Genomic DNA, 25725 nt, shown 5'->3' on the forward strand with positions numbered 1-25725 from the left:
TACTGCTTCTGTCATATAGTGTCGTGTTGTGATCCCGTGGTGTCGCGGACTTTTGAGTCAGAGTTTCTCGGTTCGAACCCACTCTACCACAAGTTGATACCTATTTCTAATCATGAGCCGCTTAGGCTCACAGAAATAGTATGAAATTGAATTATTTGTGTAAATATTTTTTTTTTGTATATATATATATATATATATATATATATATATATATATATATATATATATATATATATATATATATATATATATATATATATATATATATATATATATATATATATATATATATATATATATATATATATAAATATATAAAATCGTATATACATATAAATACATATGTGATTCTACCTTAAGTGTTGTATGCATGCATTTAATGTGTATAATTTTTATTAAAAATATTTAAATAAAAAATTCGGAAAATATATGTCGTCGAACCAACACGCCAAGTTCTTGCTTGCATTTACTATTCACCATACCGATGCCGGCTGGATAGTTAAATATTTAAAATGTAAATAATAATTCATTACAATCATACCAACGTAGGTTTTCAACCAACCGAGTAATATCGGAGTAGTTGCATCACAATGCCAATCGCAAATTTCGCTGTTACCTAATCCGCCATTCAACAATGCACCGCTTTTGTTTTGATGCAATTCAACGCCGAAGGTTAATAGGCAAATGATTCACTCTCGCTAGAACACTTCTTCCCTTTATGATGAAGCGTCTTCTTTCAAATTCAGCGAGTGTAATTTGATTGCGAGATGTAATCTCGGGCACAAACTTTAACCCGATTCTTCCTTTCGGCCTAGTACGATGCCTTTCCTCCTCCACAGTGTAATGGTCAGCACGCTCGGCTACCGTTCTGGAGGTCCCGGGTTCGATTACCAGGGGGGGATCAAATTAATATAGGTGATTTTTTTCACTCAAATATTTATTCAATATTACCCTGGACTGGTACCTGAAGTGGAGGGCTGATCACCTTTCCTTCATGTGTTAACGATCAAGATAGCACTGCGTTTATATCATGCAGTGCCCTATGCACCATTTGGGTGCGGGTAAGGGTTTTTTAAGTACGATTCAGTGGATCTTTGTCAATTTTTCTATTTAAAAAAATTTAAATATACTTAATATGTATTTAGCCAAAGAAATTTCTTCTACGTGTATTTGATGCTTTTATTAAAATCACTTGATAGTACAAACATGTTATAACAATAAAAAAATAATAAATTTGTCCATTACAATACTATTTCTATTTCCCAAATCCTAAAAAAGGGTAATCGGGGTAAAAGTCAAATAAGGACAGGTCAAACAAGAAGTCAGCTACGAGATCATGCTTTACATAACTTCAATCACGTTTTTAGAAATTTTCTGGGAAAATACATAAATTCAGGATCCAAAATTGTTTCTCTTTACACGATTTTTATCTATGAATTTGGAGTTATACTGGAAATTAGTATATTTTCAAATGAAAATGATAAAATTAATTAAAATTGCCATGGGAATGACCAAGTATCAAAATAAGCACACCTTACCTAACATGTAACCTAACCTAACATAACTAGAATAAAGTAACAACTACTTAAATAGTTTTTTCCACATAAATTTATTCTACCATCTGGTTAAATAAAAAAAATGAAATCAAAGAAAAAAAATATATATAGTTATTTTATTATATAAAATGCGGTTCCACCAAAAAATGTCAGTTGAAAACTTAACCTGCTATAAGTATGTATCGCCCATCTTTCCGATATGTGTTATTTTTGAAGTATACACCTATTGTGTATTCCTTTTTACGTTATCTTATATAGGTAAACCATTTAAATATATTTTTGGGAATGCCCCAACGGCTCATTGATATAAATGAAAAACTGTTATCAGGGCGGACATTGATAACGGCTTATTTGGAATCGTAGTATATACTTACATATATTGCAATAGATAAGGTAGGGTTGGATATTGGATATCGGTGTATGCAGTGAGCATGCGTTTGCAAAATATTTTATCGAGCCGCTAAAATGTTTGTGTAGTAAGGATAGAGAAATAATATGACGTTCGAGCTGTGGGTAACTGCACTCCCGCGATGCAAAGAGAGGTGTTTTAGAAAACGCGACACCCACCGAACCGGTAGAAGGTGTAATTGATAACGGCCAGCAATGCAAGGAATTCCTCGAAATAACCATTTTAGCCTTATATTGAACAAGGATCAAACGTAGCATAAACTGATGTTTTCTACAAAGTGCCACCGTTTTATTTTATTTGCAATTTGACCTATTGCAGTCTAGCAGGTTTCGACGTCATCAACTTTAATTGCGAGGCGTTGCTACAGGTAAAAAGATATTTTGTATCCATATTATTGTTTTGTGCGTGCACCAGATTAAATAAGACCTTTTGTTTAATTAAATGATGTGGTCTAACAAGGTGACGGTAGTAGACCTGGTCATGAGCGCCATGTACCGCATGCCAGGTTTAAGGTTAATTAACATTTTTAATGTTTAAGCAATCATGCCGATATGTATGATATGCAATAAAGCAATGATTCTTATGAAAAATACTCTTGCTTACTATTTAATACAATTATATGAAAGCAATGGTTTAATGAATACAATTTTGTCTGAAATGAGGTACTCTTTGGGACTCTTTAATGCTTAAGTAAATTATCAATGAATTGAAGCAATAAAATTATAAAATTTTATTTAATATTCGTCATATATTTAAAGTAGTTCATAAAATATAAATATGTGCACTTATAACGAAACCTACTGTCGCCCTGAAGTTTCTTAAACGAATGAAAACTTAGAGAATGCGCAAGAAATATAGGGTATTCCAAATTTCCTACTTACTGTCGTTGGGAATTTATTTTAGCTTAATGACGGTGGTTGGCGTTAACATTGATGTTAGGCACAGGGAGTAAAGATCTTTTTATATGGAATATTAGGGGTAAAGGGCCATAAAACCCCAATATTAATGAATCATTCTTACTTCAACGAACAGGAAGTCGAAATCAATGAACAGTAAAAAACAAACACTCAATGATAATGGGTGTACTCTTGTGAAACAGAATATATCCGAAAAAAAACAGCATACTATACAAGTAGGTACAAGATTATCCGAAATGAACTGAATCGGTTTTCATGGTAATAGTGTCTGGACTGTAATACTTGTAATAATAATGGATAGACAGTTTAACATGAATAGGCTCTTTACCGAGGGTTGTGACCCTTGTCGAAGCAATGACTCTTCACCAGATATCCCTTGACTGCGCTGCATGTAGCGATCTAAACACAGAGGTACCGGCTGCTGTTTTAACTTGATCGGTCCATTGTATGGGGATCTTCCTCTCCCTCTCTTACCCTCCAGGCTACCAATCACAACCAGTCGTTCCAGGCTATCCTCATTGCCACGCGCAACGTGTCTGAACAACTGAAGAATCCGTCGTGTAGAGAAAAAGGCCAGAGTCAAGCCATTCAAGTGCAACTCCTGATGAATGGACTCGTTGTTGCGTCTAGCTGTCGATGGGATTCGGAGCATGCGCCTCCAATACCACATTTGAAATGCGTCAATTTTTCTCCTTTCTGCTGTTTTTATGGTCCATGTTTCAGCAGCATAGAGAGTGGACCAAACTCCTGACCAGCTTTATCGTGGTGCTGTTACTCACACGCTGTCATTATTATTATTTTATTATATTTTATCATCCAACAGGAATAAAATACAAAGATATGCGTCCCACAAAAACAATATATAGGATGATACAGATGAACCAGTAATAAGTATGATGTAATTATTATGATAGTATGTAATAACTACCGTATTAAATCGGCTAACGCCTAATGCCTTCGGGCCAACATTTACCCGTGGGTGACTGTTTCTCAGCAAAAGAACACGGTTTGCTGTATTCAGTTACATTTATTTTTACTGTTTGCTGATGTACATCATTCTTATTCAATAATTTACGATTTTATGTGAATGATAATAAACATACGCTAAAAACTATTTACTACATTAGCAGATGATAACAATATTTTTTCGATTTAATTATACTGGTTTCAGGATATAAAGCATCATACTCAATGAGTGTAATAAGTCTGTTAACATGTAAAATAAGCACATGCCTATACGGTGCTAGTAAACAATAACGATTTACCGTTTATCAGTTTCAATAATAAATGTATGGGTTTTATCTCATTACATTTTATTTTCCTCGAGGCGATCCGGGTTATTATTAAACTGTTTTTGTTTTCAATGCGGTGGATATTATTACGATAATCATTATGTACCTACTAGATATACCTATCCAATATGTCTTTTTCTTCCTGGCTTCATCCCAACTATCGTAATTATCGTCTTTGTAGACTGTTGGGGTTAGCTCTCCTCATGAGGTTGTTGGTCCTTCTATCATATACAACGTCATCTAGGGCATGCCTTCGAATCGTGTTATGTTTCTGTAGCAACCATGAATTTCTTGGTCTTCCTCTAGATGTCTTTCGAGGAAGAACCATGGCGATCGCCTGGTTTACAATATGTTCAGGTTCTCTACGTCCTATGTGCCCATACCATTTCAATCGCCTTTCCTCTCTACCTTACTATCGATGCCTGTTACACCCAGGCTTCCACGAATGCGTAAACCCTTTATTTTGTCTCTAAGGGATATTCCAGCTGACCATCTAAGCATTCGTATTTCAGCAGTTGCTAGTTGCTAGTTGCTTAGGGTAGGTGTTGTTGCTTTGACGACATTGTCCAGCATTCGAACCCATAGAGAAGTGCGGGTCTGACAATTGTTTGCTTGACTTCTCCGTTTAGCTTGGCTGGCATTTTTGGGCCACAAAAGACTCCCGTTACGGATCGGGACTTCATCCACTCCACACTAATTCTATGCAATATATACCTATCCAATATGTATATCTAATAAAAAAAAATCACTAATTACTGCCATTGGTACACTTATCGTTACTCCTGTGTTGTCTCTCTGAATCCTCATCCACCCACTGCTGGGTGATGGTCCCCTTCATTGTGGGTCATTCTGGACCTTCTTCAGATACTCCTTTCCGGGAATCTTGGCGACATCGTCTGCCTTGCGCTGGTTGATGATCCACATTTCTTTGTCCAGCTCTTGGTCGACACTCAAACTCTTCCCCATCTACCAACAATGGATGACTCAGATAGTTATTTTTAATGTATTTATGCTTTTCCGTATTTGTCACCCTCGAAATTGCAGCTTCTATCATATGTTTGTGGAGCAGTCAATGCAACCTCGTTCGTAACGTCAGCATAGCGACGAAATATAAAATAATATTAATGATACATCATATCTTGTAATACTGTAATAAATCATTTTTGTTTTCTCGTCTGAGCTAATAATGATGGATTTATTAATACGGCAAATTATGTATTATTGAATGGTAAATTCGAAAGCTCTCACGGCCATTGCCACGGAAGATTTTATTTACACAAAACACTAATTTATTGCCGGGTGAAAGCTGGCTCCAGTCATCCAATCTTTTATTCGCTAATATTCAAAATACATTTTTTCTCCACACAATTTTATAAATATGTAAAAAAATCATAGACTTTTAGTTCATGTATGAACAATCTTCTTCTTTTATCCCTTATCGCACCCAATGGTGCATAGGGCACTGCATTGTATCGACGCAGTGTCTTACTTACATGAAGGCAAGGTGATCAATCCTGCGATTCCGGAATTAGTTCAGGGATTCTCCGGGTAACATTCATGTTTAAAAGATTTTTCTATCTTTAGATAAAATACTATGAAATAGAGAATTTTCCCATTTTTTTAGAAAATTATTCAGTATTTAAAAAAAAAACACACGAGACAAACCGATAATGACGTCATCTTAATTTTTGACCTATCCCCGCTCTCTGATTGGCCGATATAGTCAGAAGGCAAGTTTCATGAATATAGCGGAATTTGAAATGCAACGCTGTTTATAAGTTTTTTTTAGCAGGGTTTTCAAGTAAACAAATATTTTAAACAATAAGGCCACAATTGGCATTCCGATAGATTATATATTTTAAAATCTTATAAAATTGGATGTGTTTATTTCAAAAGTAGACAACACATATCGCTCACTCCTTTCAAGAACGTCATAAATCAAAAAACATGATTTTTCAGGAGAACGTTTTTAAAGTTTAAAAATATAATACAATGTATTAAAAATAAATATAAAAAAAACCTGAACCTCCATTTGAAAAATATTTACTAAAATATTTAAAAAAATAATTAAACAATATATTTTCTTCAAAATGCAAAAACAACACTTTCTGACCTGTAGCGGGTAAATATTAAGTGAAAAATATGCCTCTTTTGCTGGGATATAGTGCATTTTCTGTGCATTCCGAAAACATGCACAACTGAAAACATGCGCAACTGAAAATTGACGATTTTTTATTTATGACGTTCTTGAAAGGAGTGAGCGATATGTACTACATACATAACTCGTAATTACAAAAAAAAATTAATAACACAATTATTCAAATATTTTCACGATAAAAAACGTCATGTTATGTCATACGTATCAGAGTTTACACAATGAAGTTTGTATTTCTGTAATTGACTTAAAGTCCACTTTAAATCATTACATTTGTTCTCTCTCCTGTAAAGTAAACCCAATCGAAGCCGGCTTATTTATTACGTATTATTTTTATAGTTCCGATTACCAATGCTTTTTATGCGAAATTCTTGCATTCTTAAGTGATTTTTTTTCATCCATTTACGGTTGGTACGTTATTGTCCTGTGTCAACAGTACGCTGTGCGCCAAGTACATATTTACATAGCACTATTTGGCACTGCTTTAAAGTATTTTGTTGTCTAGTTATTTTTTTACTCACTCGGGCCACATACCAATTCATATACTTATGTGAAATTTGTCTAACAGTATCCATAGTTAAATCAAAACTAAGGACAACATTTTGAGTGTGTCCAAATACTTGTTCACAAATCTGGATTATCTCCAATTAGAAGTTATTTTTTACATTAATTTTTGACATTTCAGCATAGGTGAAGAAGAATATGGAAGTCTGCACATTTACAGGGCTTACGACCGTCATAGGCTGGTTTAAATATACACTTTACACAGTGCAACATTCACCAATTCTACCCATGATTGACAACCATACTACTCAAATTATTGGAACTTGTAGATATATTGATTAATCTCGAAACATAGTCCTTGAATTCAATAGACTTCACCAGAGACATCTATGGTGGGATGAGGTTTTTTTTATTAAACAGAAACTCTTTCATGTGTAAGCTCCGAATCCTGGATTATATTTAGATAAGTACTTGAGAAACGCTTGAAAATATCATTTTATTTTTTTAAAGTTTATAAATTGACCATTAAATTTATTTCAAAATTTTGAGTGTGTCTAAATACTTTTTCATAAATCTGGATTATCTCCAATTAGGAGTTATTTTTTTATACATTTTTTTGACATCTCAACATAGATGAAGAAGAATTTGGAAGTCGAGCATTTTCAGGGCTTATGACCGTTTCTTCATCTAGTGACATCAATCTATGGTGGGATGAGTTTTTTTATTAAACAGAAACTCTTTCATGTGTGAGCTCCGAATCCTGGATTGTATTCAGATAAGTACTTGAAAAACGCTAGAAAATATCATTTTATTTTTTTAAAGTTTATAAATTGACCAGTAAATTTATTTCAACATTTTGAGTGTGTCCAAATACTTTTTCATAAATCTGGATTATCTCCAATTAGGAGTTATTTTTTTTTATTTGACATCTCAACATATATGAAGAAGAATATGGAAGTCGAGCATTTACAGGACTTAAGACCGTTTCTTCATCTATTTTTAGATGTAAAAAATCAAAACTAAGGAAATATTCAAATTATAACTAATGACGACTCGAAAGACTACTTGGTTGATACCCTGATTTGGAAAGGAAGTAATTTCAATAGTCAGGGACCTCTTTCCCATTTTTATACAAAATTGTTTAAAGTTTGTAGTAGTAGGCTATGTATAATTAAAAATAAAATAAATTGGGGTGTCCGGTTCCTTATAAGAAGTCAAGTACGGTGCAGACTTAGAGAGCAGGTGCAGAGCAGTAAGGGCGATTTCCGACAACATACACGAGATAAATATGTTTTTTGTTTTAAGAAAACTACATAAATAACAGTTAGGTTAGAGTTAGTTAGGCCCTGTTGCTAATAAACAAAGTAACCTTCGTTCTGTGACTTCATAATATATTTTCGTAAAAAATATGCTTATCTAGCGGTTTCATTATCCTGTTTTGATTATATTTTCTTTGTATTTGCGGTCAATTATGTACTCGGTATATTTTATTCACTCTTGAATTTAATATAATAATCTAAGAATAACAAAAGTAAATACATTTACACGCACACACATACGCACGCGCACGCACGCACGCACACACGCACACACACACACACACACACACACACACACACACACGTGTGTGTGTGTGTGCAATGTGCATCTATGCCCACACAATCAACCCGCGAGTTGTATGTATATATACACACGTTCTCGTACACCACATGGGTCATGTTGCGCGTGCATCTATGCCCACAAAATTAATCCGTGAGTTATGTGTATGTATGCGCACGTACTCGCACACCACATGGGTCATATTGTGTGTGCATTTTTGCCCACACAAAAAACCCGAGAGTTGTATGTATGTACTCGCACACTACATGGGTCATATTTTGTGTGCATCTATGCACACACTATCGACCCATGAGTTATATGTATACATGCATACGTACTCGTATACCACATGGGTCATATTATGTGAGTTCTACAAACGTCTCACGTGTTCCAACTATGTATACGTTATATATTCGCATACGTGCTCTTATACCAAATAATCATGTGTGTGAATTGACGATATTTTCTTGTATTTTCTAAATATATCTCGAATCTCTAGTGTAACATTTAAATGATAAAATTCACTTTGGTTTTATAAAAAAATAAAGCATTAAATTCTTAATAAATACAATTTGGCAATCTATGCGTTGGTTAATCAAAATAATCTTGACCTAGCTGAATTTATTCAGGCCGTCAAGACGGGTTGATATTATGTTTTGCAACTTTTCATGCATTTCTTTAAGTAAGCAGTTTAATGACCTTAGTAAGTAGGACACGATATGTTCGAAATTTGGACCTTAATCCTGAGTGGTTTTCCTTTATGTAGCGTTCGCGACTAGCGGCGAGCTCTGATCGTCGCTCTATCATTGGAGGCTCAAGTCCAAATAATAATCATAAACTTGGATTCACAATGGACCGTAGCAAAGATGGAGTTGTATCGTTGTAAAATTGTATAATAGCAATTAGGAACATATTTTATCTTGTACTTTTCTATTTTTAAACTTTGTACCGCATGCGAAGGTGTCGAAAGCCAACGGATCGATTTCCAATAGAATATTTTTCAGGTGCCTACTTTATTTAAGGACCGAATATCTTTAACTTTTATTAATTAATAGAAAAATATTATTGATTTTAGCACCATATGAAGGGGATATTCGCAAACACAATTCATTCCAATTTTTTTTCTTTCACCGTTTCTTTTTATTATTTTTATTTTTATTTGTTTATTATTTTTAATTTCATTTTATAAAAAAATGTTGTAAAACATATATGGCTGACAAATTATTGCACCCACCACTTAGTCAAGCTGGAATAAAGATTTATTATTATTATTCCACCGTAGACCACCGTTTTAGTTATTATTCAGACCTGAAGATAGAAGCTTAGCTACCGAAACTAGTAGTCATATACAAACTCAAGTGGTAAAAAAACAATTGCTTAATTTAATAATTTTAACATGTCTTACCACAAAGTAAATGACGAAACAATAAATAAAATATACTTAAGTATATAGAAGTAATATTCTGATAGTTTTTTTAAGTCCTTTCCTTTTAAAAATTCTTTTCTTTTCTAAACCATATAATTATTGCGAAGAGAAACTTATTTTTTCAATGTTAAAATGGTATTTTAAAAATAAAATAAATTACGTAAAATGTATGTTACCTGGATTTAGAGAAAATTAAGTTACGTTTTAACGAATACTGGGCCTTAATAGAGAAGAGTATTGTAAGAAAATATTTATCGTTTTCGGAATATTTTTTAATCAGTTTTAATCATTATTCTTGCCATCCAATTCCAGATTAATACAATTAATTTGGAGTTTGCAGTATTTAGTTTTCATATACTCATTTGTTTCATGGATATGTCATGGATATTAATATGTATTAAATTTATTTGTTTTTTTCATAAATGTTTTTTTTTCAGGTTCAAATATTTCATTCGGTGGATTTTCCTTTGGATCATTTAGGATGGTAAGTTTAAAAAAAATATTTGCATTTATATTTATTATCCTCATTACATCTAGTCATTTTAACCCTAGAAAACCAACTATATTTGAAGATACAATGCCATTTGTGGATCGCACAATATTGACATATCGCTCACTCCTTTCAAGAACGTCATAAATCAAAAAACTTGATTTTTCAGGAAAACGTTTTTAAAGTTTAAAAATATAACACAACGTATTAAAAATAAATATCAATCCACTTATTGAACTTTTTACTGTGTAACAGATCTTTTTAGGTAAAACCTGAAGGTTTTTTGTCCATTTGAAAAATATTCAGTTTATTTAAAAAAAAATAATAATACCTTTTTTTCAAAATGCAAAAACAACATTTTTTGCCCTGTAGCTGGTAAATATTAAGTTAAAAATATTTCTCTTTTGCTGGGATATAGTACATTTTCTGGGCATTCCGAAAACATGCACAACTGAAAATTAACGATTTTTGATTTATGACGTTCTTGAAAGGAGTGCGCGATATGTAGTAGCTGTGCGGAATAGTGATTTATTGTTAAATGTCTCTTACATTCATTCCTAATAAACCAAACTTAAGTGCCATGTAACCGGTTTCTATTTTTAATAAATACTTTTGATTTCACGTTTGTAATTGCGTAGTCCGCCCGACGAATGTTCAGTTATTAAGGGTTGAAAATTCAAAACCTCAAATACATAATTTACATAGATGTATTTTACAATGTTATATTAAGATACTAAATGTTAAATATAGTATCTATATATGATAGTAAAAATATTGCGATACTATACAATTTTAGTAGTCTTAAAAAACACGTATGTTTTATTATAGTCTATATCCTGTCTGATAAGGTTTCGATATAAATCTTAATTCATGTTTATTGAAATTGTGAGATACTTTTTCCTTGAAAAATTTTATGAAATAAAAAACGACACGTTCCACTGTATTTTTTTGTCTCTTAAAATTAATTAAACTAGCCATATTAAGAAATAGTATTTTATTTATTGAGACATATCAAATCACGTGGGTGAATCAATTATAATCTGGATGGTAAAAGTGTTTTGACTCCGTCATCAAATCGAGCTATCATTGCACTCATTTTAAATATTTATTACGAAAAAGATTCGAATTGCCCGTCAGGGAATTTTATCTGTCGTGACAATGGCCGCTGTCTGGCGACAATCTTTCACTATACACCACCGGAACGCTCACTAATGTCTAACCGGCTCTGTTTGCTATTATCACACGCTATTACCTATCTGCCCCATAGTGTAGTCCGCCTCCATAGTGTAGTGGTTGGCGCGTTAAGCTACCATGCTGGAGGTCCCGGGTTCGATTCCCAAGAGGGTCAAAATGAATATTAGTGATTTTTCAGTCTAATATTTATTTAATATGATCCTGGACTGGTACCTGAAGCGGAAGGCTGATCACCTTTCCTTCGTGTATTTAACGATCAAGATAACACTGCTTCTATACGATGCAGTGCCCTATGCACCATTGGGGTGCGGATAAGGGTTAGAAGATTACCTATCTGCCACAACTTGATTCCTATTTTTTTTAACACAAGCCACTCTAAAGTGTACAAGAATTTTACATACTATACTCCAATTTTTTTGTTTTTTGTTTCAATAAATTATAAAGAAAAAGGGTTATATTTTATTTCACCCTAATAGTTCAAATTGTATTAAATGTGTTGCACGACTAAACCCACTTACAAAATAGTACGCTCTTTTTACTATGGTAAACAATATTTCTCATAAAAAAGGGTATTTACTTAATGATTTGATTTTACGGATAGTAGGGCAGGGCAATACAAGGTAGTATTTTTTTATTTTTTTTTATTTGGGAATTTTACAGAATACAAGTTACATAAATCATGTCATTCACATATACGAGTTACACAAGTACTTGTACTATTCCAGTTACAAAATACCACATTTGTAAATTTGTGAAAATACCCGAAAGAGGGATGGAAGGGAGGAAAAGGGAAAGATCAAAGCTCAAGTCAAAGACGAGTTGTATGAAATAAGGGACACACCACGGTATAAATGTCGAGTTTCAATGTAGCGCTGAAAAATTACGAGTAGAACATACACAAACACAGTCAAAATCCACATATTCATCGTTGACCAATATAGGTGAACGATAAATATAGGAACTCTGTTTAGAGTTTGTTCGTGGGAAGCGTTAAGGTGTCATTTGTCCTGGTGATCCGCCTTGGAACTCGTTCCTAATATAATGTAATAGTGAATGGTAATATAATACATGGGCGCTCGCGATTGCGTTTCAGGCGTTTCCGCCGCCTCCGTCCCTGCCCGCCTCCCTCGGCACGCTGCAGCAGCAGGCCCAGCCCCGGCCCGTGAGCAGCCGGCCCGTCTCCTCGGCCGTGGCCAGCCGCCGCCATGAAGCGGACAGACGCGCGCGCGGCCTCGCCCGCTGCCTCTGACTCCCCCGACTCCGCCGCTTGTCCGACGCTCCACCGGCGCTCGCTCGACTTCCCGCAGCGCAAAATATTCGACGCGCACTGTGTGCTCGACAAAGTTAAAAAGTCTTACTCCTTCGACCAGCGATGTGACGGCGACATCGTAGCCAAAATCGTAGAGGATCGGTTCGCGAGCGCGATCGCTAGGAAAGATCGCGAGATATTCAAACTCCGCGCGAAGCCCGCTCCGGCCGGCGAGACCGCGTGTTCCGCGGAAAGTGACAAGAAGCGCCGTTCGGGGATCAAGTTATTCTCGGGGCTCAAGTCCAGGCTTCGAGCGTCGGACTCGTCCCGGGAGAGCGAGCCCGCGCCGGTTCAGCTGCGCCAGCGCGCCGGGCCCTCGGGAGCGCGGGGCGCGCGCTGCCGCAGCTCGCCGCCGGGGGGCTGGGCGCCGCCATGGGCGGCTGAGCGCGCCGGGGGCAGACTGTGCCGCACTTGGTACGCGGGATACGGCACCCTCGCGGAGGACGAACATTTCCCCACCGACAAAACCCTGACTGATGTGAGTATCGATCCCATTTGCTTAAACATTATATTATTATTTTTTATTTTTTTCATTTATTTTTCAAATACCCATGCTTTTACGAGGCCTGTTCATTCATCAGAATCGCAGAACGAGCTGATGGCCATTCCGAAAAGCGCATTCCAGAAGTGCTTCGAGGATTGGAAGAAGCGCTGGCATAAGTGTATTATATCTGAGGGGGATATCGTTGAAGGGGAGAAAATGGATACTGATGTATAAATATCTAAATACTTAAAAAAACGAAATTCACCTTTTCTTTTGAACAAACCTCGTAATGTTAATTATCTGTATTTTTGCTCTTTAGACCTCATATCTCATAGCCTGTGTTGAGCCGAAATACTTTTTTTTTGTTGTTGCACGAGATAATAACATTGTGTTTTTTTTAAATATATTTGACAGTTTCTCGATTTAAATTATAGTTTACCTAAGTCGTAAATTAGTACTAATAGTAAATCAGATATGTTGAGAAAACGTCTGCAAGTTGGTAAGCAGTTCGCGATACTCTTATTCCTCGTCAACGGGCGTCCTCTGGCGTTTGTTCCCTCTATTATCAGGAGCATGAAACCCTCCTGTCGCAACATTTGTCCGATCCATTTGGCGCGTCTCATCGAGATAGTCGCCAGTAGGTGCCTTCTTTCTCCGATTATTCGTAGTATCTCGTCGATCGTGATGTGGTCTCTCTGGGATGTCCCTAGTATTTTTCTATAGGTCCACATCTCGAACGCATTCAGCTTTTCCTTATTCTATTTTAATATGCATAATTCTCTCCTTACCATTCTTCTTTTTCTCTTTCAAAATGTTATTTTTGGTATAAATGTCAGTCCGTAATAAAAAAAAATAATGACCTGATGATGGAATGATTATTCCCAAACCGGTAGTCACGAATTAGTGTTTATCAAAGTGGTATTACACAATGTGAACGATGAATGATAAGGAGAGTGTTATATCCTTATTCTATTTCAGATAAGCACATTTTTTTGTTATCTACCTTAGATAACAAACAAAAATCTCGGTGCCAGGTCTGGACTAGGACCGTATTAATTGATTTCCACGAAATTGATTTACCACGAACAACATACGCCAATCGCATCTGCGCACTTGTGCACCGGTGCATTGTAGCGGAGGAGCTGTATCTCATATTTTCTCTTTGATGGCCTTCCTTAGCCTGGTGTAAACCATTAGACTCAGTTCTTTCCACGCTTTGAAAGCGTCATAAGGGTGAGGCCCCGTTAGTGTAATGCGCTGCATTGCGTCGTTGCAGCGCCATTTACGCTGATTCTGATCGCCTTGCAATCACACGATTAATAATCAAATTAACACCGCGTCGACCCTATGCGGTGGATGCTGCGACGACGCAACGCAGCGCATCGCACTGACGGGGCCTCACCCTAAGACGGTATCCTGTTGCAGAAAACGCCCGCATTGTCGACAGTGGCTGCCGCAGCCGGCAGCGCGAGCCCGGATGGCGGCGGCGGGGCGCGGCGGCGCGCGGAGGCGCGGAAGCGCGCGCGGCCGCTCGCCTCGCCGCGCCTGTCCGCCAGCGCGCTCAGCCTCAACGTGCTGCCGCGCCTGTCGGCCGCCGTCATCCCGCTGCGGCGCGGCGGGCTGGCGCGCTCGGCCGCCACGCTGCTGGAGGAGACGGGCGCGCCGCTGCTGCGCAAGTGCGAGACCATGGCGGCGCTGGGCGGCGCGGAGCCGCAGCGGCCCGTCAACCGGCTGCGCGTGTGCTCGCGCTGCTCCAGCCTGCTGTCGCTGGCGGCCGGCGGCTCGCGCTACTCGCTGGCCGCGTCCGGCTTCGTGGCCGTGCCCGGCGAGCCCCCCGAGCCCGCCGGGCCCGCCGAGCCCGCCGAGCCCGCCCTGCTGTGCAAGCTCTGCCTGGAGGAGGTGCCCCGCCGGCACGCGAGCGCCATCCACCACTGCGGCTGCGCTTTCTGCACTAAGGTAACATCTCTTTCTAATAATTCATTTATTTATTTTATATCATATAAATGTACATAAGTACTTATAATTTATCTGCATTTTGGCATCTTAGACATAGCCTGTGTTGAGCCGGAATAAAATAATACATGGTATAAACATATTTTTACTTAGTAAATACCACTTTTTCTTGTAATCTATTGTGACACGTGTTTCGATGCATTCCGCATCATTTTCAAACACCGTATGTGAAGCCATGTATAAATTTTCGAGTTGTGTCCTTGGGACGTTGAAGTTTGAATAGGTAGGGGTAGGAGCGGTTTCTAATATTTATCTATTTTTTTTAATACACGTGTCACAATAGAGTTTAAGAAAAAGTGGTGTTTACTAAATAAAACTTTATTTAAAAATGGATAGATACCTACAACAAAGTGACTGCAAAATTAATTGATTAAAATATTTATTCATCTTAAATACAATACTTTTTTATATTTTGTAGGCATTGTCATGACATAAATTACTTTTAAAAAACGCTATTCTACATTGATATTAGTAATGTTAGTAAATAACCACTCACCGACTACTTCTGTCTACCGGTTTCGAGACGTACCCGTCTCTTCGTCAGGACATACACTACAATTTAACAATCATGCGAACAACACTACACCACACCCACTTAGTACTATTCACATACACTATCACTACACATGCAAAACATGCAGAGCGAGTTGTTAGTCCCACCATGCTTTTGGGAAACTAAGTTTATTATTTAGTTATTATTTAGTTTCCCAAAAGCATGGTGGGACTAACAACTCGCTCTGATAACATTACTAATATCAATTAAAATGTTTGACCACAAAGTAAATGCTTTGAATATAAATAAGCTATTCTACATATTTAACAAAAATCTTCTCGCTAGTGATTTGATTTGACGACATCATTCTCCAAAAATGAGTTATTCGTTTGCATCTAACAATTTGAGCACAAAGAGTATTGTAAAACAATGCTTATATGCTAATATTGCTGGTTCTTTTCTATATTAGGTGATCAAAACACTTTGTTAAAAAATCTGTGTTTAAAAAAGTTGGTTGTGTGAAAAATCTCGCAAACGTCTTTGATCAAAACACCAACATTTTGTACGTACTTCGCAATTAGCTTGTTCCCAAGTCGGCTGTCCAAACTTAAAACACAGTAAGGGACATTTTTTGTTGTACGTTTTTTTCGCATTTTTGGACTAAGTAGAATCTACTTACTCCAAAAATGCAGAAAAATGAACTACAAAAAAATGTCCTTTACTGTGTTTTGAGTTTGGACAGCCGAAGTCGTCATCCCTTTTCTCTATTTCTACTGCCCGCACCTGTTGCTATTGATAAACCAGTACATATTAAAATTTAAATAATGCGACATGATCCTGGTTATAAAAGTTGTTAATGATCGTTTCTATACCGATACCGTTGGGCAAACAATATGGCTGCTATGTTGTTTTTCAGTGGTGATTCACGGAAAATCGTGGTTTGAGTAATTATTTATCAGCGTACCGAGTTGTTTGCTCGCGGGAATCGCAGAGCGTCTTGTGACTAGATTCCACGATGGGATGAGTTAGACAAATTTACCAACTTACGTATTTGGTGATTATGGCAGCCTGTTTTGTTTTATTTTCATATCGCTCGGTAGCTGGTAGAAGGTCGCTAGAGGAATATTTTACGCATCCAAGAGATAATCAATATCATTGATCGGTTTTGCATTATAGCAATATACTTTTACCAAAATATATTTTTACGTAATTTTTTGACATCTCAACATAGATGAAGAAGAATACAGGGTATTAACAGAGCTTACGGCCGACATAGGCTGGTTTAAGTGATCACTTTACACCAATTCTACTCACGATTGACAACCACACTACTCAAATTCTTGAAACTTCTAGATATACTCGTATTGATCAAACTCGAAACACAGTGTGCGAGACTTCACCTAGGATATCTATGGTGGAATGAGGGAAGCTCAAACACTCGCAAAATGTTGTAAAAAAATATTTTAGGCAAAACCATATCGTCTGTTGTAAGTATACCCATCCTGATAAAATTATTGAAGCTCGTTTTTTTCCTCATAAACTACATACATTAAACTAAGGCGATCTGTTTTATCCTCTTAAATTCACCTAGGAATAGATCTCGGGAAATTGTAGTGCGGCCAGTTTTTGTTTCACTCTGAATAAACTTAAACTGATGAAATCAATTAGAAAATTTATGTTTTAGGCTTGTCAATCGTGGGTAGAATGGTAAATGTTCTTAATTTTGACCTTTGTCCGCACCAAAATGGTGCATAGAGCACCGTATCAGATCTATGTAGTGTCAGCTTGATCTTCCGCTACTTGAAAGCAGGGTGATCAGTCCCACGCTCCAGATTTTTAAATAAAGGAGTTAGATATTTTTAATGGGATGCAGATGACCTAAATGAAGAACCAACTTTGAAGGACATTACTGCTATTTGGAAAGAAAATGAGGGTGGAATAGTAGGTACTGTATGAGTATAAAAGGAGTATGGCAGTAATAGCAAGGGCACTGTTACTTGCTTGTGTAAGTTTTACACTGTCAATATGCACAAGTTCCTTGAAATAATTATATTCAATATAAAGTGATAACTTATACCAGGCAATGACATATCGTAAGCCATGTAAGTACTTAGACTTCCGTATTTTCATCTCAATCAGAAAATGTGTATGTTGAGATATCAACAAATATTCTACCGTTGTTTAAAAGATATTTGAATGGTGATATAAGAAGGAATGAAAGGCTGAAATAAGCATTATCGATAACATTATAAAAGGTGTGTAGATATAGTTTAGGCATATGAATAGAATAAGTGAAGAAAGGATAGTATAACAAATTTATCAAGCGAATGTGGTTGGTAATAGAAGCACAGGAAGGCCGAGGAAAACTTGCCACGATCAAGTACATATAACAAATGACCAGACCAATTGAAAATAAATCTTTCTCGAATTTATTTTGCACTTGGCGAAAATCGAACCCGCAACGCCAGTTTCGCAGCTGAGCGTCTACCCAACTACGCCACAGCGCCTGTCAAGTTAGTTTATGTTCAACCGTAATTGATGTTTTTCAGATAACAAGTTTGTAAACAACATACAAATTGTGTCCTGGTAGTCAGGGGATTAAAATATTGAATGATATATTGAGAAAAAAACAAATGACGCGGTTTATACACTGCGGCCTTACCTCCGCGAAATATGTATATTTTTTCGTTTCGTTTTTGCATCGTGATCTTTCATGAATCTTTTTGTTGTTGTCGACAATCAAGTTTATACGTTATCGACTGTAGATACAGTATATTCGCCCAGTAGCTAGGTATGAGAATACAGTAAACCTTCCTATAACGTTGAAATAGGTTCCGCGTTATCAAGTAGAACGTTATAGAGTGTTAAAACCCTTAGCACTCGAATACCGCCATAGAAGCGGCGTGCCTGGTTTTGCCGTATTACTCAAGTGCCGCTGCTATGGCGCCAAGAAAATAAAGCCCTAATACTCAATATTTTTAATGTGTGTTTATTTTCTTTTCAATACAATTAAACCAGAATCATATAAGTACAATTAAATACTAATAAGTCTCGGAATTCAATTGAGTACGCGTATGCACATACCAAATAACTTTCGAGTGCAAAGGGTTAATATTTTTACATTTACATTAAGTAACGGTAATGACTTGACCGAATGTACGGACCTACTGCGTTATACGGGGGACCATCATTATAGAAATCTGCACACGTTATAGGGGAAAACCTTATACGAGTGTACGTTATAGGGGGGGTTACTGTATTACGTGCTCGCCAGGGTTCCAGGACCGGCGCGCGGAGGGCGCTCAATGTCAGCGCGGATGGCGTCATGTCGGCAGAATGATAATTTACATTTCAAATGTTGTCGGAAGACATTACACTATGGTCACTGTTTATATTAGCTAGCTTCTTATTCAAAGTGGATTATTTCTTGATAATATCATTTTTATTATTTTATTCACACTGTTGAATTGTAATTTACCATTGTGAAAATATCAACGACCATATCAGAATATACTAAATCGTTTGACTACAAATCGCATCGATTACATTGACAGTGCGAAATGGTCAACAAATTGAGTTCTTTTTCCTTCAAAAATCTAAATATCCGAGTCAGTGTCCGAATCAACAAATGATTCGTTCGTAAGATCGGACCAACGGGTCAGCTTTCGTGATAGAGGTTTAATTTTAATTGTGTCGCCTACTTTCAAAATCCGCCAGATCCATGTAAGTCGATTTTCCAAAAATGCAAAATTATCCAAGTAACATTTATGTTCAAAGATTTGTCTATCTTTAGATAAACTATTATGAAATAGAGTAAGGTTACATTTTTTAAAGATTTTAATTCAGTATTTAAAAAAAATCCTTACTTATATGAAGGCAAGGTGATCAATCCTGCGATTCGGGGATTAGTTCAGGGATTTTCCGGGTAACATTCATGTTTAAAAGATTTTTCTATCTTTAGATAAAATACTATGAAATAGAGAATTTTCCCATTTTTTTAGAAAATTATTCAGTATTTAAAAAAAAAACACGAGACACAAACCGATAATGACGTCATCTTAATTTTTGACCTATCCCCGCTCTCTGATTGGCCGATATGGGTCAGAAGGCAAGTTCCATTATTATAGCAGAATTTGAAATACAACGCTTTTTTTAAGTATCTTCAACAGGGTTTTCAAGTAAACAAACATTTTAAAGAATAAAACCCACAATTGGCATTCCGATAGAGTATATATTTTTAAATCTTATAAAATTGTATCTGGCGGATTTTGAAAGTAGGCGACACGATTAAGGTCCGGTCACTCAATCAGTGTATAGTTAGGCCTGTTAGTTTTGTTTTTTGCATTTCACTATTATATATAACAGTACAAGTGCAAAAATATTATATTATAATATTAATACAAAAAACGATCCTACAAAGGCATGGCCTGTGTGTGGGTATACATTTTATTTGAGGTTATAATAAAGGATACTGGAAAGAATACAATGGATATCAAAAATATAAAGAGATTTAAAGTTCTAATATGAAATATTTGATCTTAACAACAAAAAAAAAACAAAACAGAAAATGAAAAAAGTTAACTATAAGTATATTGAGTTATAAATTTAAGTAAGAAATTACTTAGATATGTTTTTTAATACGTTTTTTTAACAAAATTGATACAAATTTAAATATTTAGTTTCTATCATATAGTTTTTATGGAATGAATAATCATTCCATAAATTCAATTCAAATTCCATAAAATCATTGTGAATTATAGACTATAATGGAATACAGAGGACGTTAAGATAGTATCCCTTAATTGTAAAAATATCGCCATTCCAAAGTATTATTTATTATTATTTTGAATATATTCAGTTATAATACATTTTATGTTAAATAAATATGAATCTTTTTTCCCGACTGTTAAATAATAAAATATTTTATAAAGTCGAAGAAAAAATTAAAAATATGTCGACTCGTGCAAAGAAATAGGTCTGATGTGTAATAGTAAAAAAAATCATTTTACTTATTGAAAAATATATCTTTCCAGTTTTTTTTTCGATAACGAATATTAATAAAGCCCGGGGCCCTATTCCGAACGAAAGATAACGAGTTGACTTTTACTCAGTCGGTAAAAAATATTTTCTTTTTTGTATTTTTTTTTCTTGACAAAACAGATCGATTACTGGTTTCAGAATACCAAAGTCGCTACAAATGTAAGCCCTGAAGTAAAATTCAAGTTATTTACACTACGTTGATAACGTTTTATCTTTTCTTCGCCATAAACCTCTGAGGCTTTGAACAATAATTAGCATATGGTATCTCCTCGTCATCTCGTCTGAGAGCATGTCAGTGTTTGTAGTAAACAAACATAATCCATCTAATTAACAATAATCACACGTAATATTCTTAGATACTCACTTAGTTCCAAATAAGACAATGGAAATATACTCGTCTGACCCAGAAATGGAAATATTCCTGCCTTTTAAATTTTTAATTCTATGGTAAATATCGCTTGTCTAACCAGGTCAATCTTTCGGAGCAAAGTTTTGTATTCATCTATATAAATAAATATGTAAAATATGTAACTATGTAATCGTTAGAAATTTTGACACAATATTGCATTTTAATAGGCGCGTTTTAATATCTGTGTAAAAAATGTGTAAGTAAAAATGTAAAAGATGACATTTAAAAATATGTTTTTTTTTAATAGTTTTTTTACCGCAATAGCAGCGCCATCTATTGAATGTAACAGCAACATGCGCAATACTCAACATTGCTCATGTCGGACAGCGCGCTTCTTGACATCTGCTGTCACTTAGATTTTTCGTTGTTTTTGATAGATTTTTAATATTTTCCTTTACAAGCATTGTGAATTGATACATATCAGATATGTATTAGATTTAAGTTTTAAACTGAAGTTTCTTGGTGAAACTGCATTTTATGTAATAAAATAAAAACTTTTTTTTTTCAAATTTGATTATATTTGACCTGTGACCGTCATCAGACCGATGATGTCGGTAACGACGAAATCCGGTCACTGGTCAAATAAAAAAAGTGGAAAAAACTATACTATTGTTGTTTTATTATATTAGATGTATGTCCTTTTTTTTCTTTTCCGTTTATCCAGACTGAGCCACAACAACGCGTGGCTGGATACAGCTAGCAGGAAATTTTTTGTGATATAATATTGTATGCATGTATGTGGCCGTTCTAAGTGTTTGCGTCTTCATGATAACTATAATACTTGACCCGAGAATAATTAAAAGTACACTGACACAGAAAAAAAAGAAACGACACTGAAGTGTAACATATATTGGTGTTTTTTTAGAGGTATTGTTTTTAAACCTGCAACATTGTTTCTACAGACTGTCAATTTTACAGTCGACGGTTGATTTGTAGTCGGTACATTTTGCCATTTCACCATGAATATGCTGAATGACCATTATGGGCGTCGTAGGTTCGGTGAATGGGCCAAAAATAATATTCAGCTTGATCCTCTTTTTCAACGCAAAATTTTGTTCACCGATAAGGCACTTTTTTGGTTAAATGGCTATGTAAAACAAATAAGTAAATAAAGTCAAGGCTTGTGCATATAGGAGCAAAAAAGTGTGAGTGGTTAAAATATAAACGAATATTTTAATTTTGAAACTTTCAATCGATGGACACAAGGAAAATTAAAGGAATTGAAGGGGGGAGGTAGTAGATTTAAGGAAGGGATGTTATGACAGACACGAGTAATAATATGCAATGAAACTCGTGGTGATGAAATTACTGAAAATGAGTTATTATTCGTACTTTATTATTGTTAAGATATCTAATTTTCATTTGAATGCTGTTTTCATCCACAAATTACTGCGGACAGTCACGTTTTGCCACCAGTATTGAGGCGAATACAAAATGAGTCGAACTCAGTTGCGACTTGAATTCCCTCTGTATATATTGAGTATACAAACTTGCGACATAAAACGTGATCCAGGACTACTTATTGGAAACATTCGTTCGAAGACTATTCCCGGTATTTTGTGTATCGTAAATAAAGTCGATAATTAAATGTTTTAGGAGTATGGATAATCCGGCAGCATTAATCAAAGACAAATATACCTACTCGTATATATAAATAACGAATAGACTAGGCTAGGTCATAGCTGTGATAAAGTACCAAAATATGTTTGAAAACATTAATCCTTGTTTTTTTCTTCATTTATTATTATTATTGTTTTTAATCCTCCTTGATCGCGACACAAAGATATTATATTTGAGTTTTGAACTGACGTTCCTTGGTGGAACTGCATTTTATATGTAAAAATATTTTTAATAGTTTTTTTATTAGTTTTATTACATAATTGTGGAATTGTTTAATTGGCTTTTTTTTAACGTAACTATTTTTTGTCAATGTAATGTAATGTTTATTATTGTTAATGTAACTAATGTTTTATTACATTTTTTTATATGTAAACTGTACAATTCCCGAATAAATAAAATAAATAAATAAGAAAATAAAATAAAATGACTGTATTGTCCTTTCACTTATTTCACATTTTCTTATCACTTTTATTTAATTTGTCCAGTAACCGGGTATTTGGCCAGTAAAATAAAATACAGAAAGCCATATAGTTGTTCCTTTATTATATGAATATGGATATGTTGAGAAAGTGACTTTTGTGATAAGGTATAGAGTGTAACTCAGGCTTATTGATGTTTCTATAAATGTTAATTGAAACAAACTTCAGTCAACTGTTAATCAAAATTGTTAACGTGACTTTTTCAACATAGACCCTGTTTTTAGGCGCCAGATTTTTTCCTGTAGTCACTACCCTGAACTTTAAAATAAAAAAGCAACATGTTTTTTCTGTCACGTTTTAATGTTGATATTTAAAATTAACGTGCGTTAAGACGCCGTAGTCCAAAAATACGCGTAATTTTTGGCAATCTGCCAGACGTGGCATTATTTTAGATTCAAGCATAAATATTACTTTTATTCTGCATATTGAAGACCAATCAATACCCAGATGGAACATGTCTAGTTACTTTAGTTAGCAATATGATATTGCACCGATGATATTGTGGATGCAATTATATTATCTATTTATCCCAAACCTTGGTGGTGTTGTGGTCCGACCTCTAAGCATTACAGGGATTACAGAATTATAGAGATTTTTCTCTCTCCAAACGATGGTGTTTTGCATCTTTTGACAATTTTTGTTTATCAATTTTTTAAACAACATTCTTTATAAAACATATTTAATTATTACACGGTTTTTCAATTTAATATTTAAATAATACATATTCGTAGTGTTTAAATGTTTATTGGTTTATATATTTTTCCATTGACTTTTATTTTTATGACAACGAATTATCATGTCTTGTTTCCTCATCATGGTAGGTTCTATAAATAATTAAACGTAAACATAGTAAAATAATAAATTATCAGCTTGGTCTTAAATTTTTGCCTTACCTTCAACATATAGTACGTTTTAATTTCGGCCATAAAACAGCATTAAGGTCTTCCTTAAGAGTTGCGAATTATTTCGTTTTAATAAAATTATATCAATATTTTATTATAGTTCGACAGGAAATGTTGGTAATGGTAACCGACCGAAATTGTTATCTTGCCAAATTTCCGGTCAGACCGGAAGGCTCCTATCCAAAAACCAGGAGTCGAGCACTTGGCCTGCGGTATTGCTATGCTAGCTTAACTTTTTAGTCTTTAAAGTTTTTTTTCAAACACCGTATGAAAATTATGCGGAATGCATCGAAGCACTTGTCACGATATATTTTAAGAAATAGTGGAATTTACCAAGTAAAACTTAAATTAAAATGCATATGTATTACTATAATTTGCCTAATCAATTAATGAAATTAAAGCATCATATTATACTTCAAAAATAATATTTTAAAAAAACAATTATTCATTGCACCTTACTTTTTACAAATAATCGTAAAATCTTAATAATTTGAAAAACGTTCAATTTAGTTTAAAACTAACTTTCAATTAGCTAATTTACTCGTTTGTTTGTGTACAGCAAAATAGAGCCAATAATTTATTGTACGTAATTGGTTTATGTAAATAATTGTATGCGGATATTTTACTCGTTTACATGTTCATCATTAGGTACTATACGCAATTTGAATTGATAAAATATTTTTACCACTACTTTTAGTACCTACATACATAGATTTTTTATTATTATTTACATTCTTTTGAATAGAGTCACCTTGAATTTATTATGTGCACTTTTCCTATGAAAAGAATATGTCTAAATACATATCGCTCACTCCTTTCAAGAACGTCATAAATCAAAAAACTTGATTTTCAGGAGAACGTTTTTAATGTTTAAAAATATAATACAATATATTAAGAATAAATATCAAGCCACTTTTTGATCTTTTTACTGTGCAACAGATCTTTTAAGGTTAAACCTGAAGCGTTTTTCTCCATTTGAAAAATATTTAGTATAATTAAAAAAATTATTAAACAATACATTTTCCTCAAAATGCAAAAAACAACACTTTCTGCCCTATAGCGGGTAAATATTAAGTTAAAAATATGCCACTTTTGCTGGTATAAAGTACATTTTCTGGGCATTCCGAAAACACGCACAACTGGAAATTGACGATTTTTGATTTATGACGTTCTTGAAAGGAGTGAGCGATATGTCAAAATTTTTTTTAGATGATATTATTTTCTTCTTGTTTCCCTTGTTCCTTCGATCGGGATGTTTTATTATCGTGTGCCCGTCTGACTTAAGAGGATATTTGCAAACACAGAATTCATTCCACCGGACACCACCGGAGAGGTCAGATGCCTGTTCACGCCCTATTTTTTTTAAATGTATTATATATTAGATGTTTTAATAAAAATCCAATGACTTAAAACGTTGCCTGGTTTTAGAGAAAA

General features: G+C 34.9%; 1 protein-coding gene across 1 annotated transcript in view; it reads left to right on the plus strand.

Moving 5' to 3' along the window:
• Positions 1–10295: 10295 nt before the first annotated feature.
• Positions 10296–25725, plus strand: part of LOC148307163 (uncharacterized) — a 60502-nt gene continuing 45072 nt past the window's right edge. The window contains exons 1-3 of the mRNA XM_088263847.1: positions 10296–10342; positions 12636–13329; positions 14761–15291. Coding sequence (XP_088119973.1) covers positions 12748–13329; positions 14761–15291 — 1113 coding nt within the window. The 5' untranslated portion in view covers positions 10296–10342; positions 12636–12747. The remainder of the gene's footprint in view (positions 10343–12635; positions 13330–14760; positions 15292–25725) is intronic.

This window comes from Brachycentrus maculatus, unplaced genomic scaffold (assembly GCF_059751285.1).
Source record: "Brachycentrus maculatus isolate JH-2025_06_01 unplaced genomic scaffold, ASM5975128v1 h1tg000205l, whole genome shotgun sequence".
In the NCBI taxonomy this organism is placed as follows: Eukaryota; Metazoa; Arthropoda; class Insecta; order Trichoptera; family Brachycentridae; genus Brachycentrus; species Brachycentrus maculatus.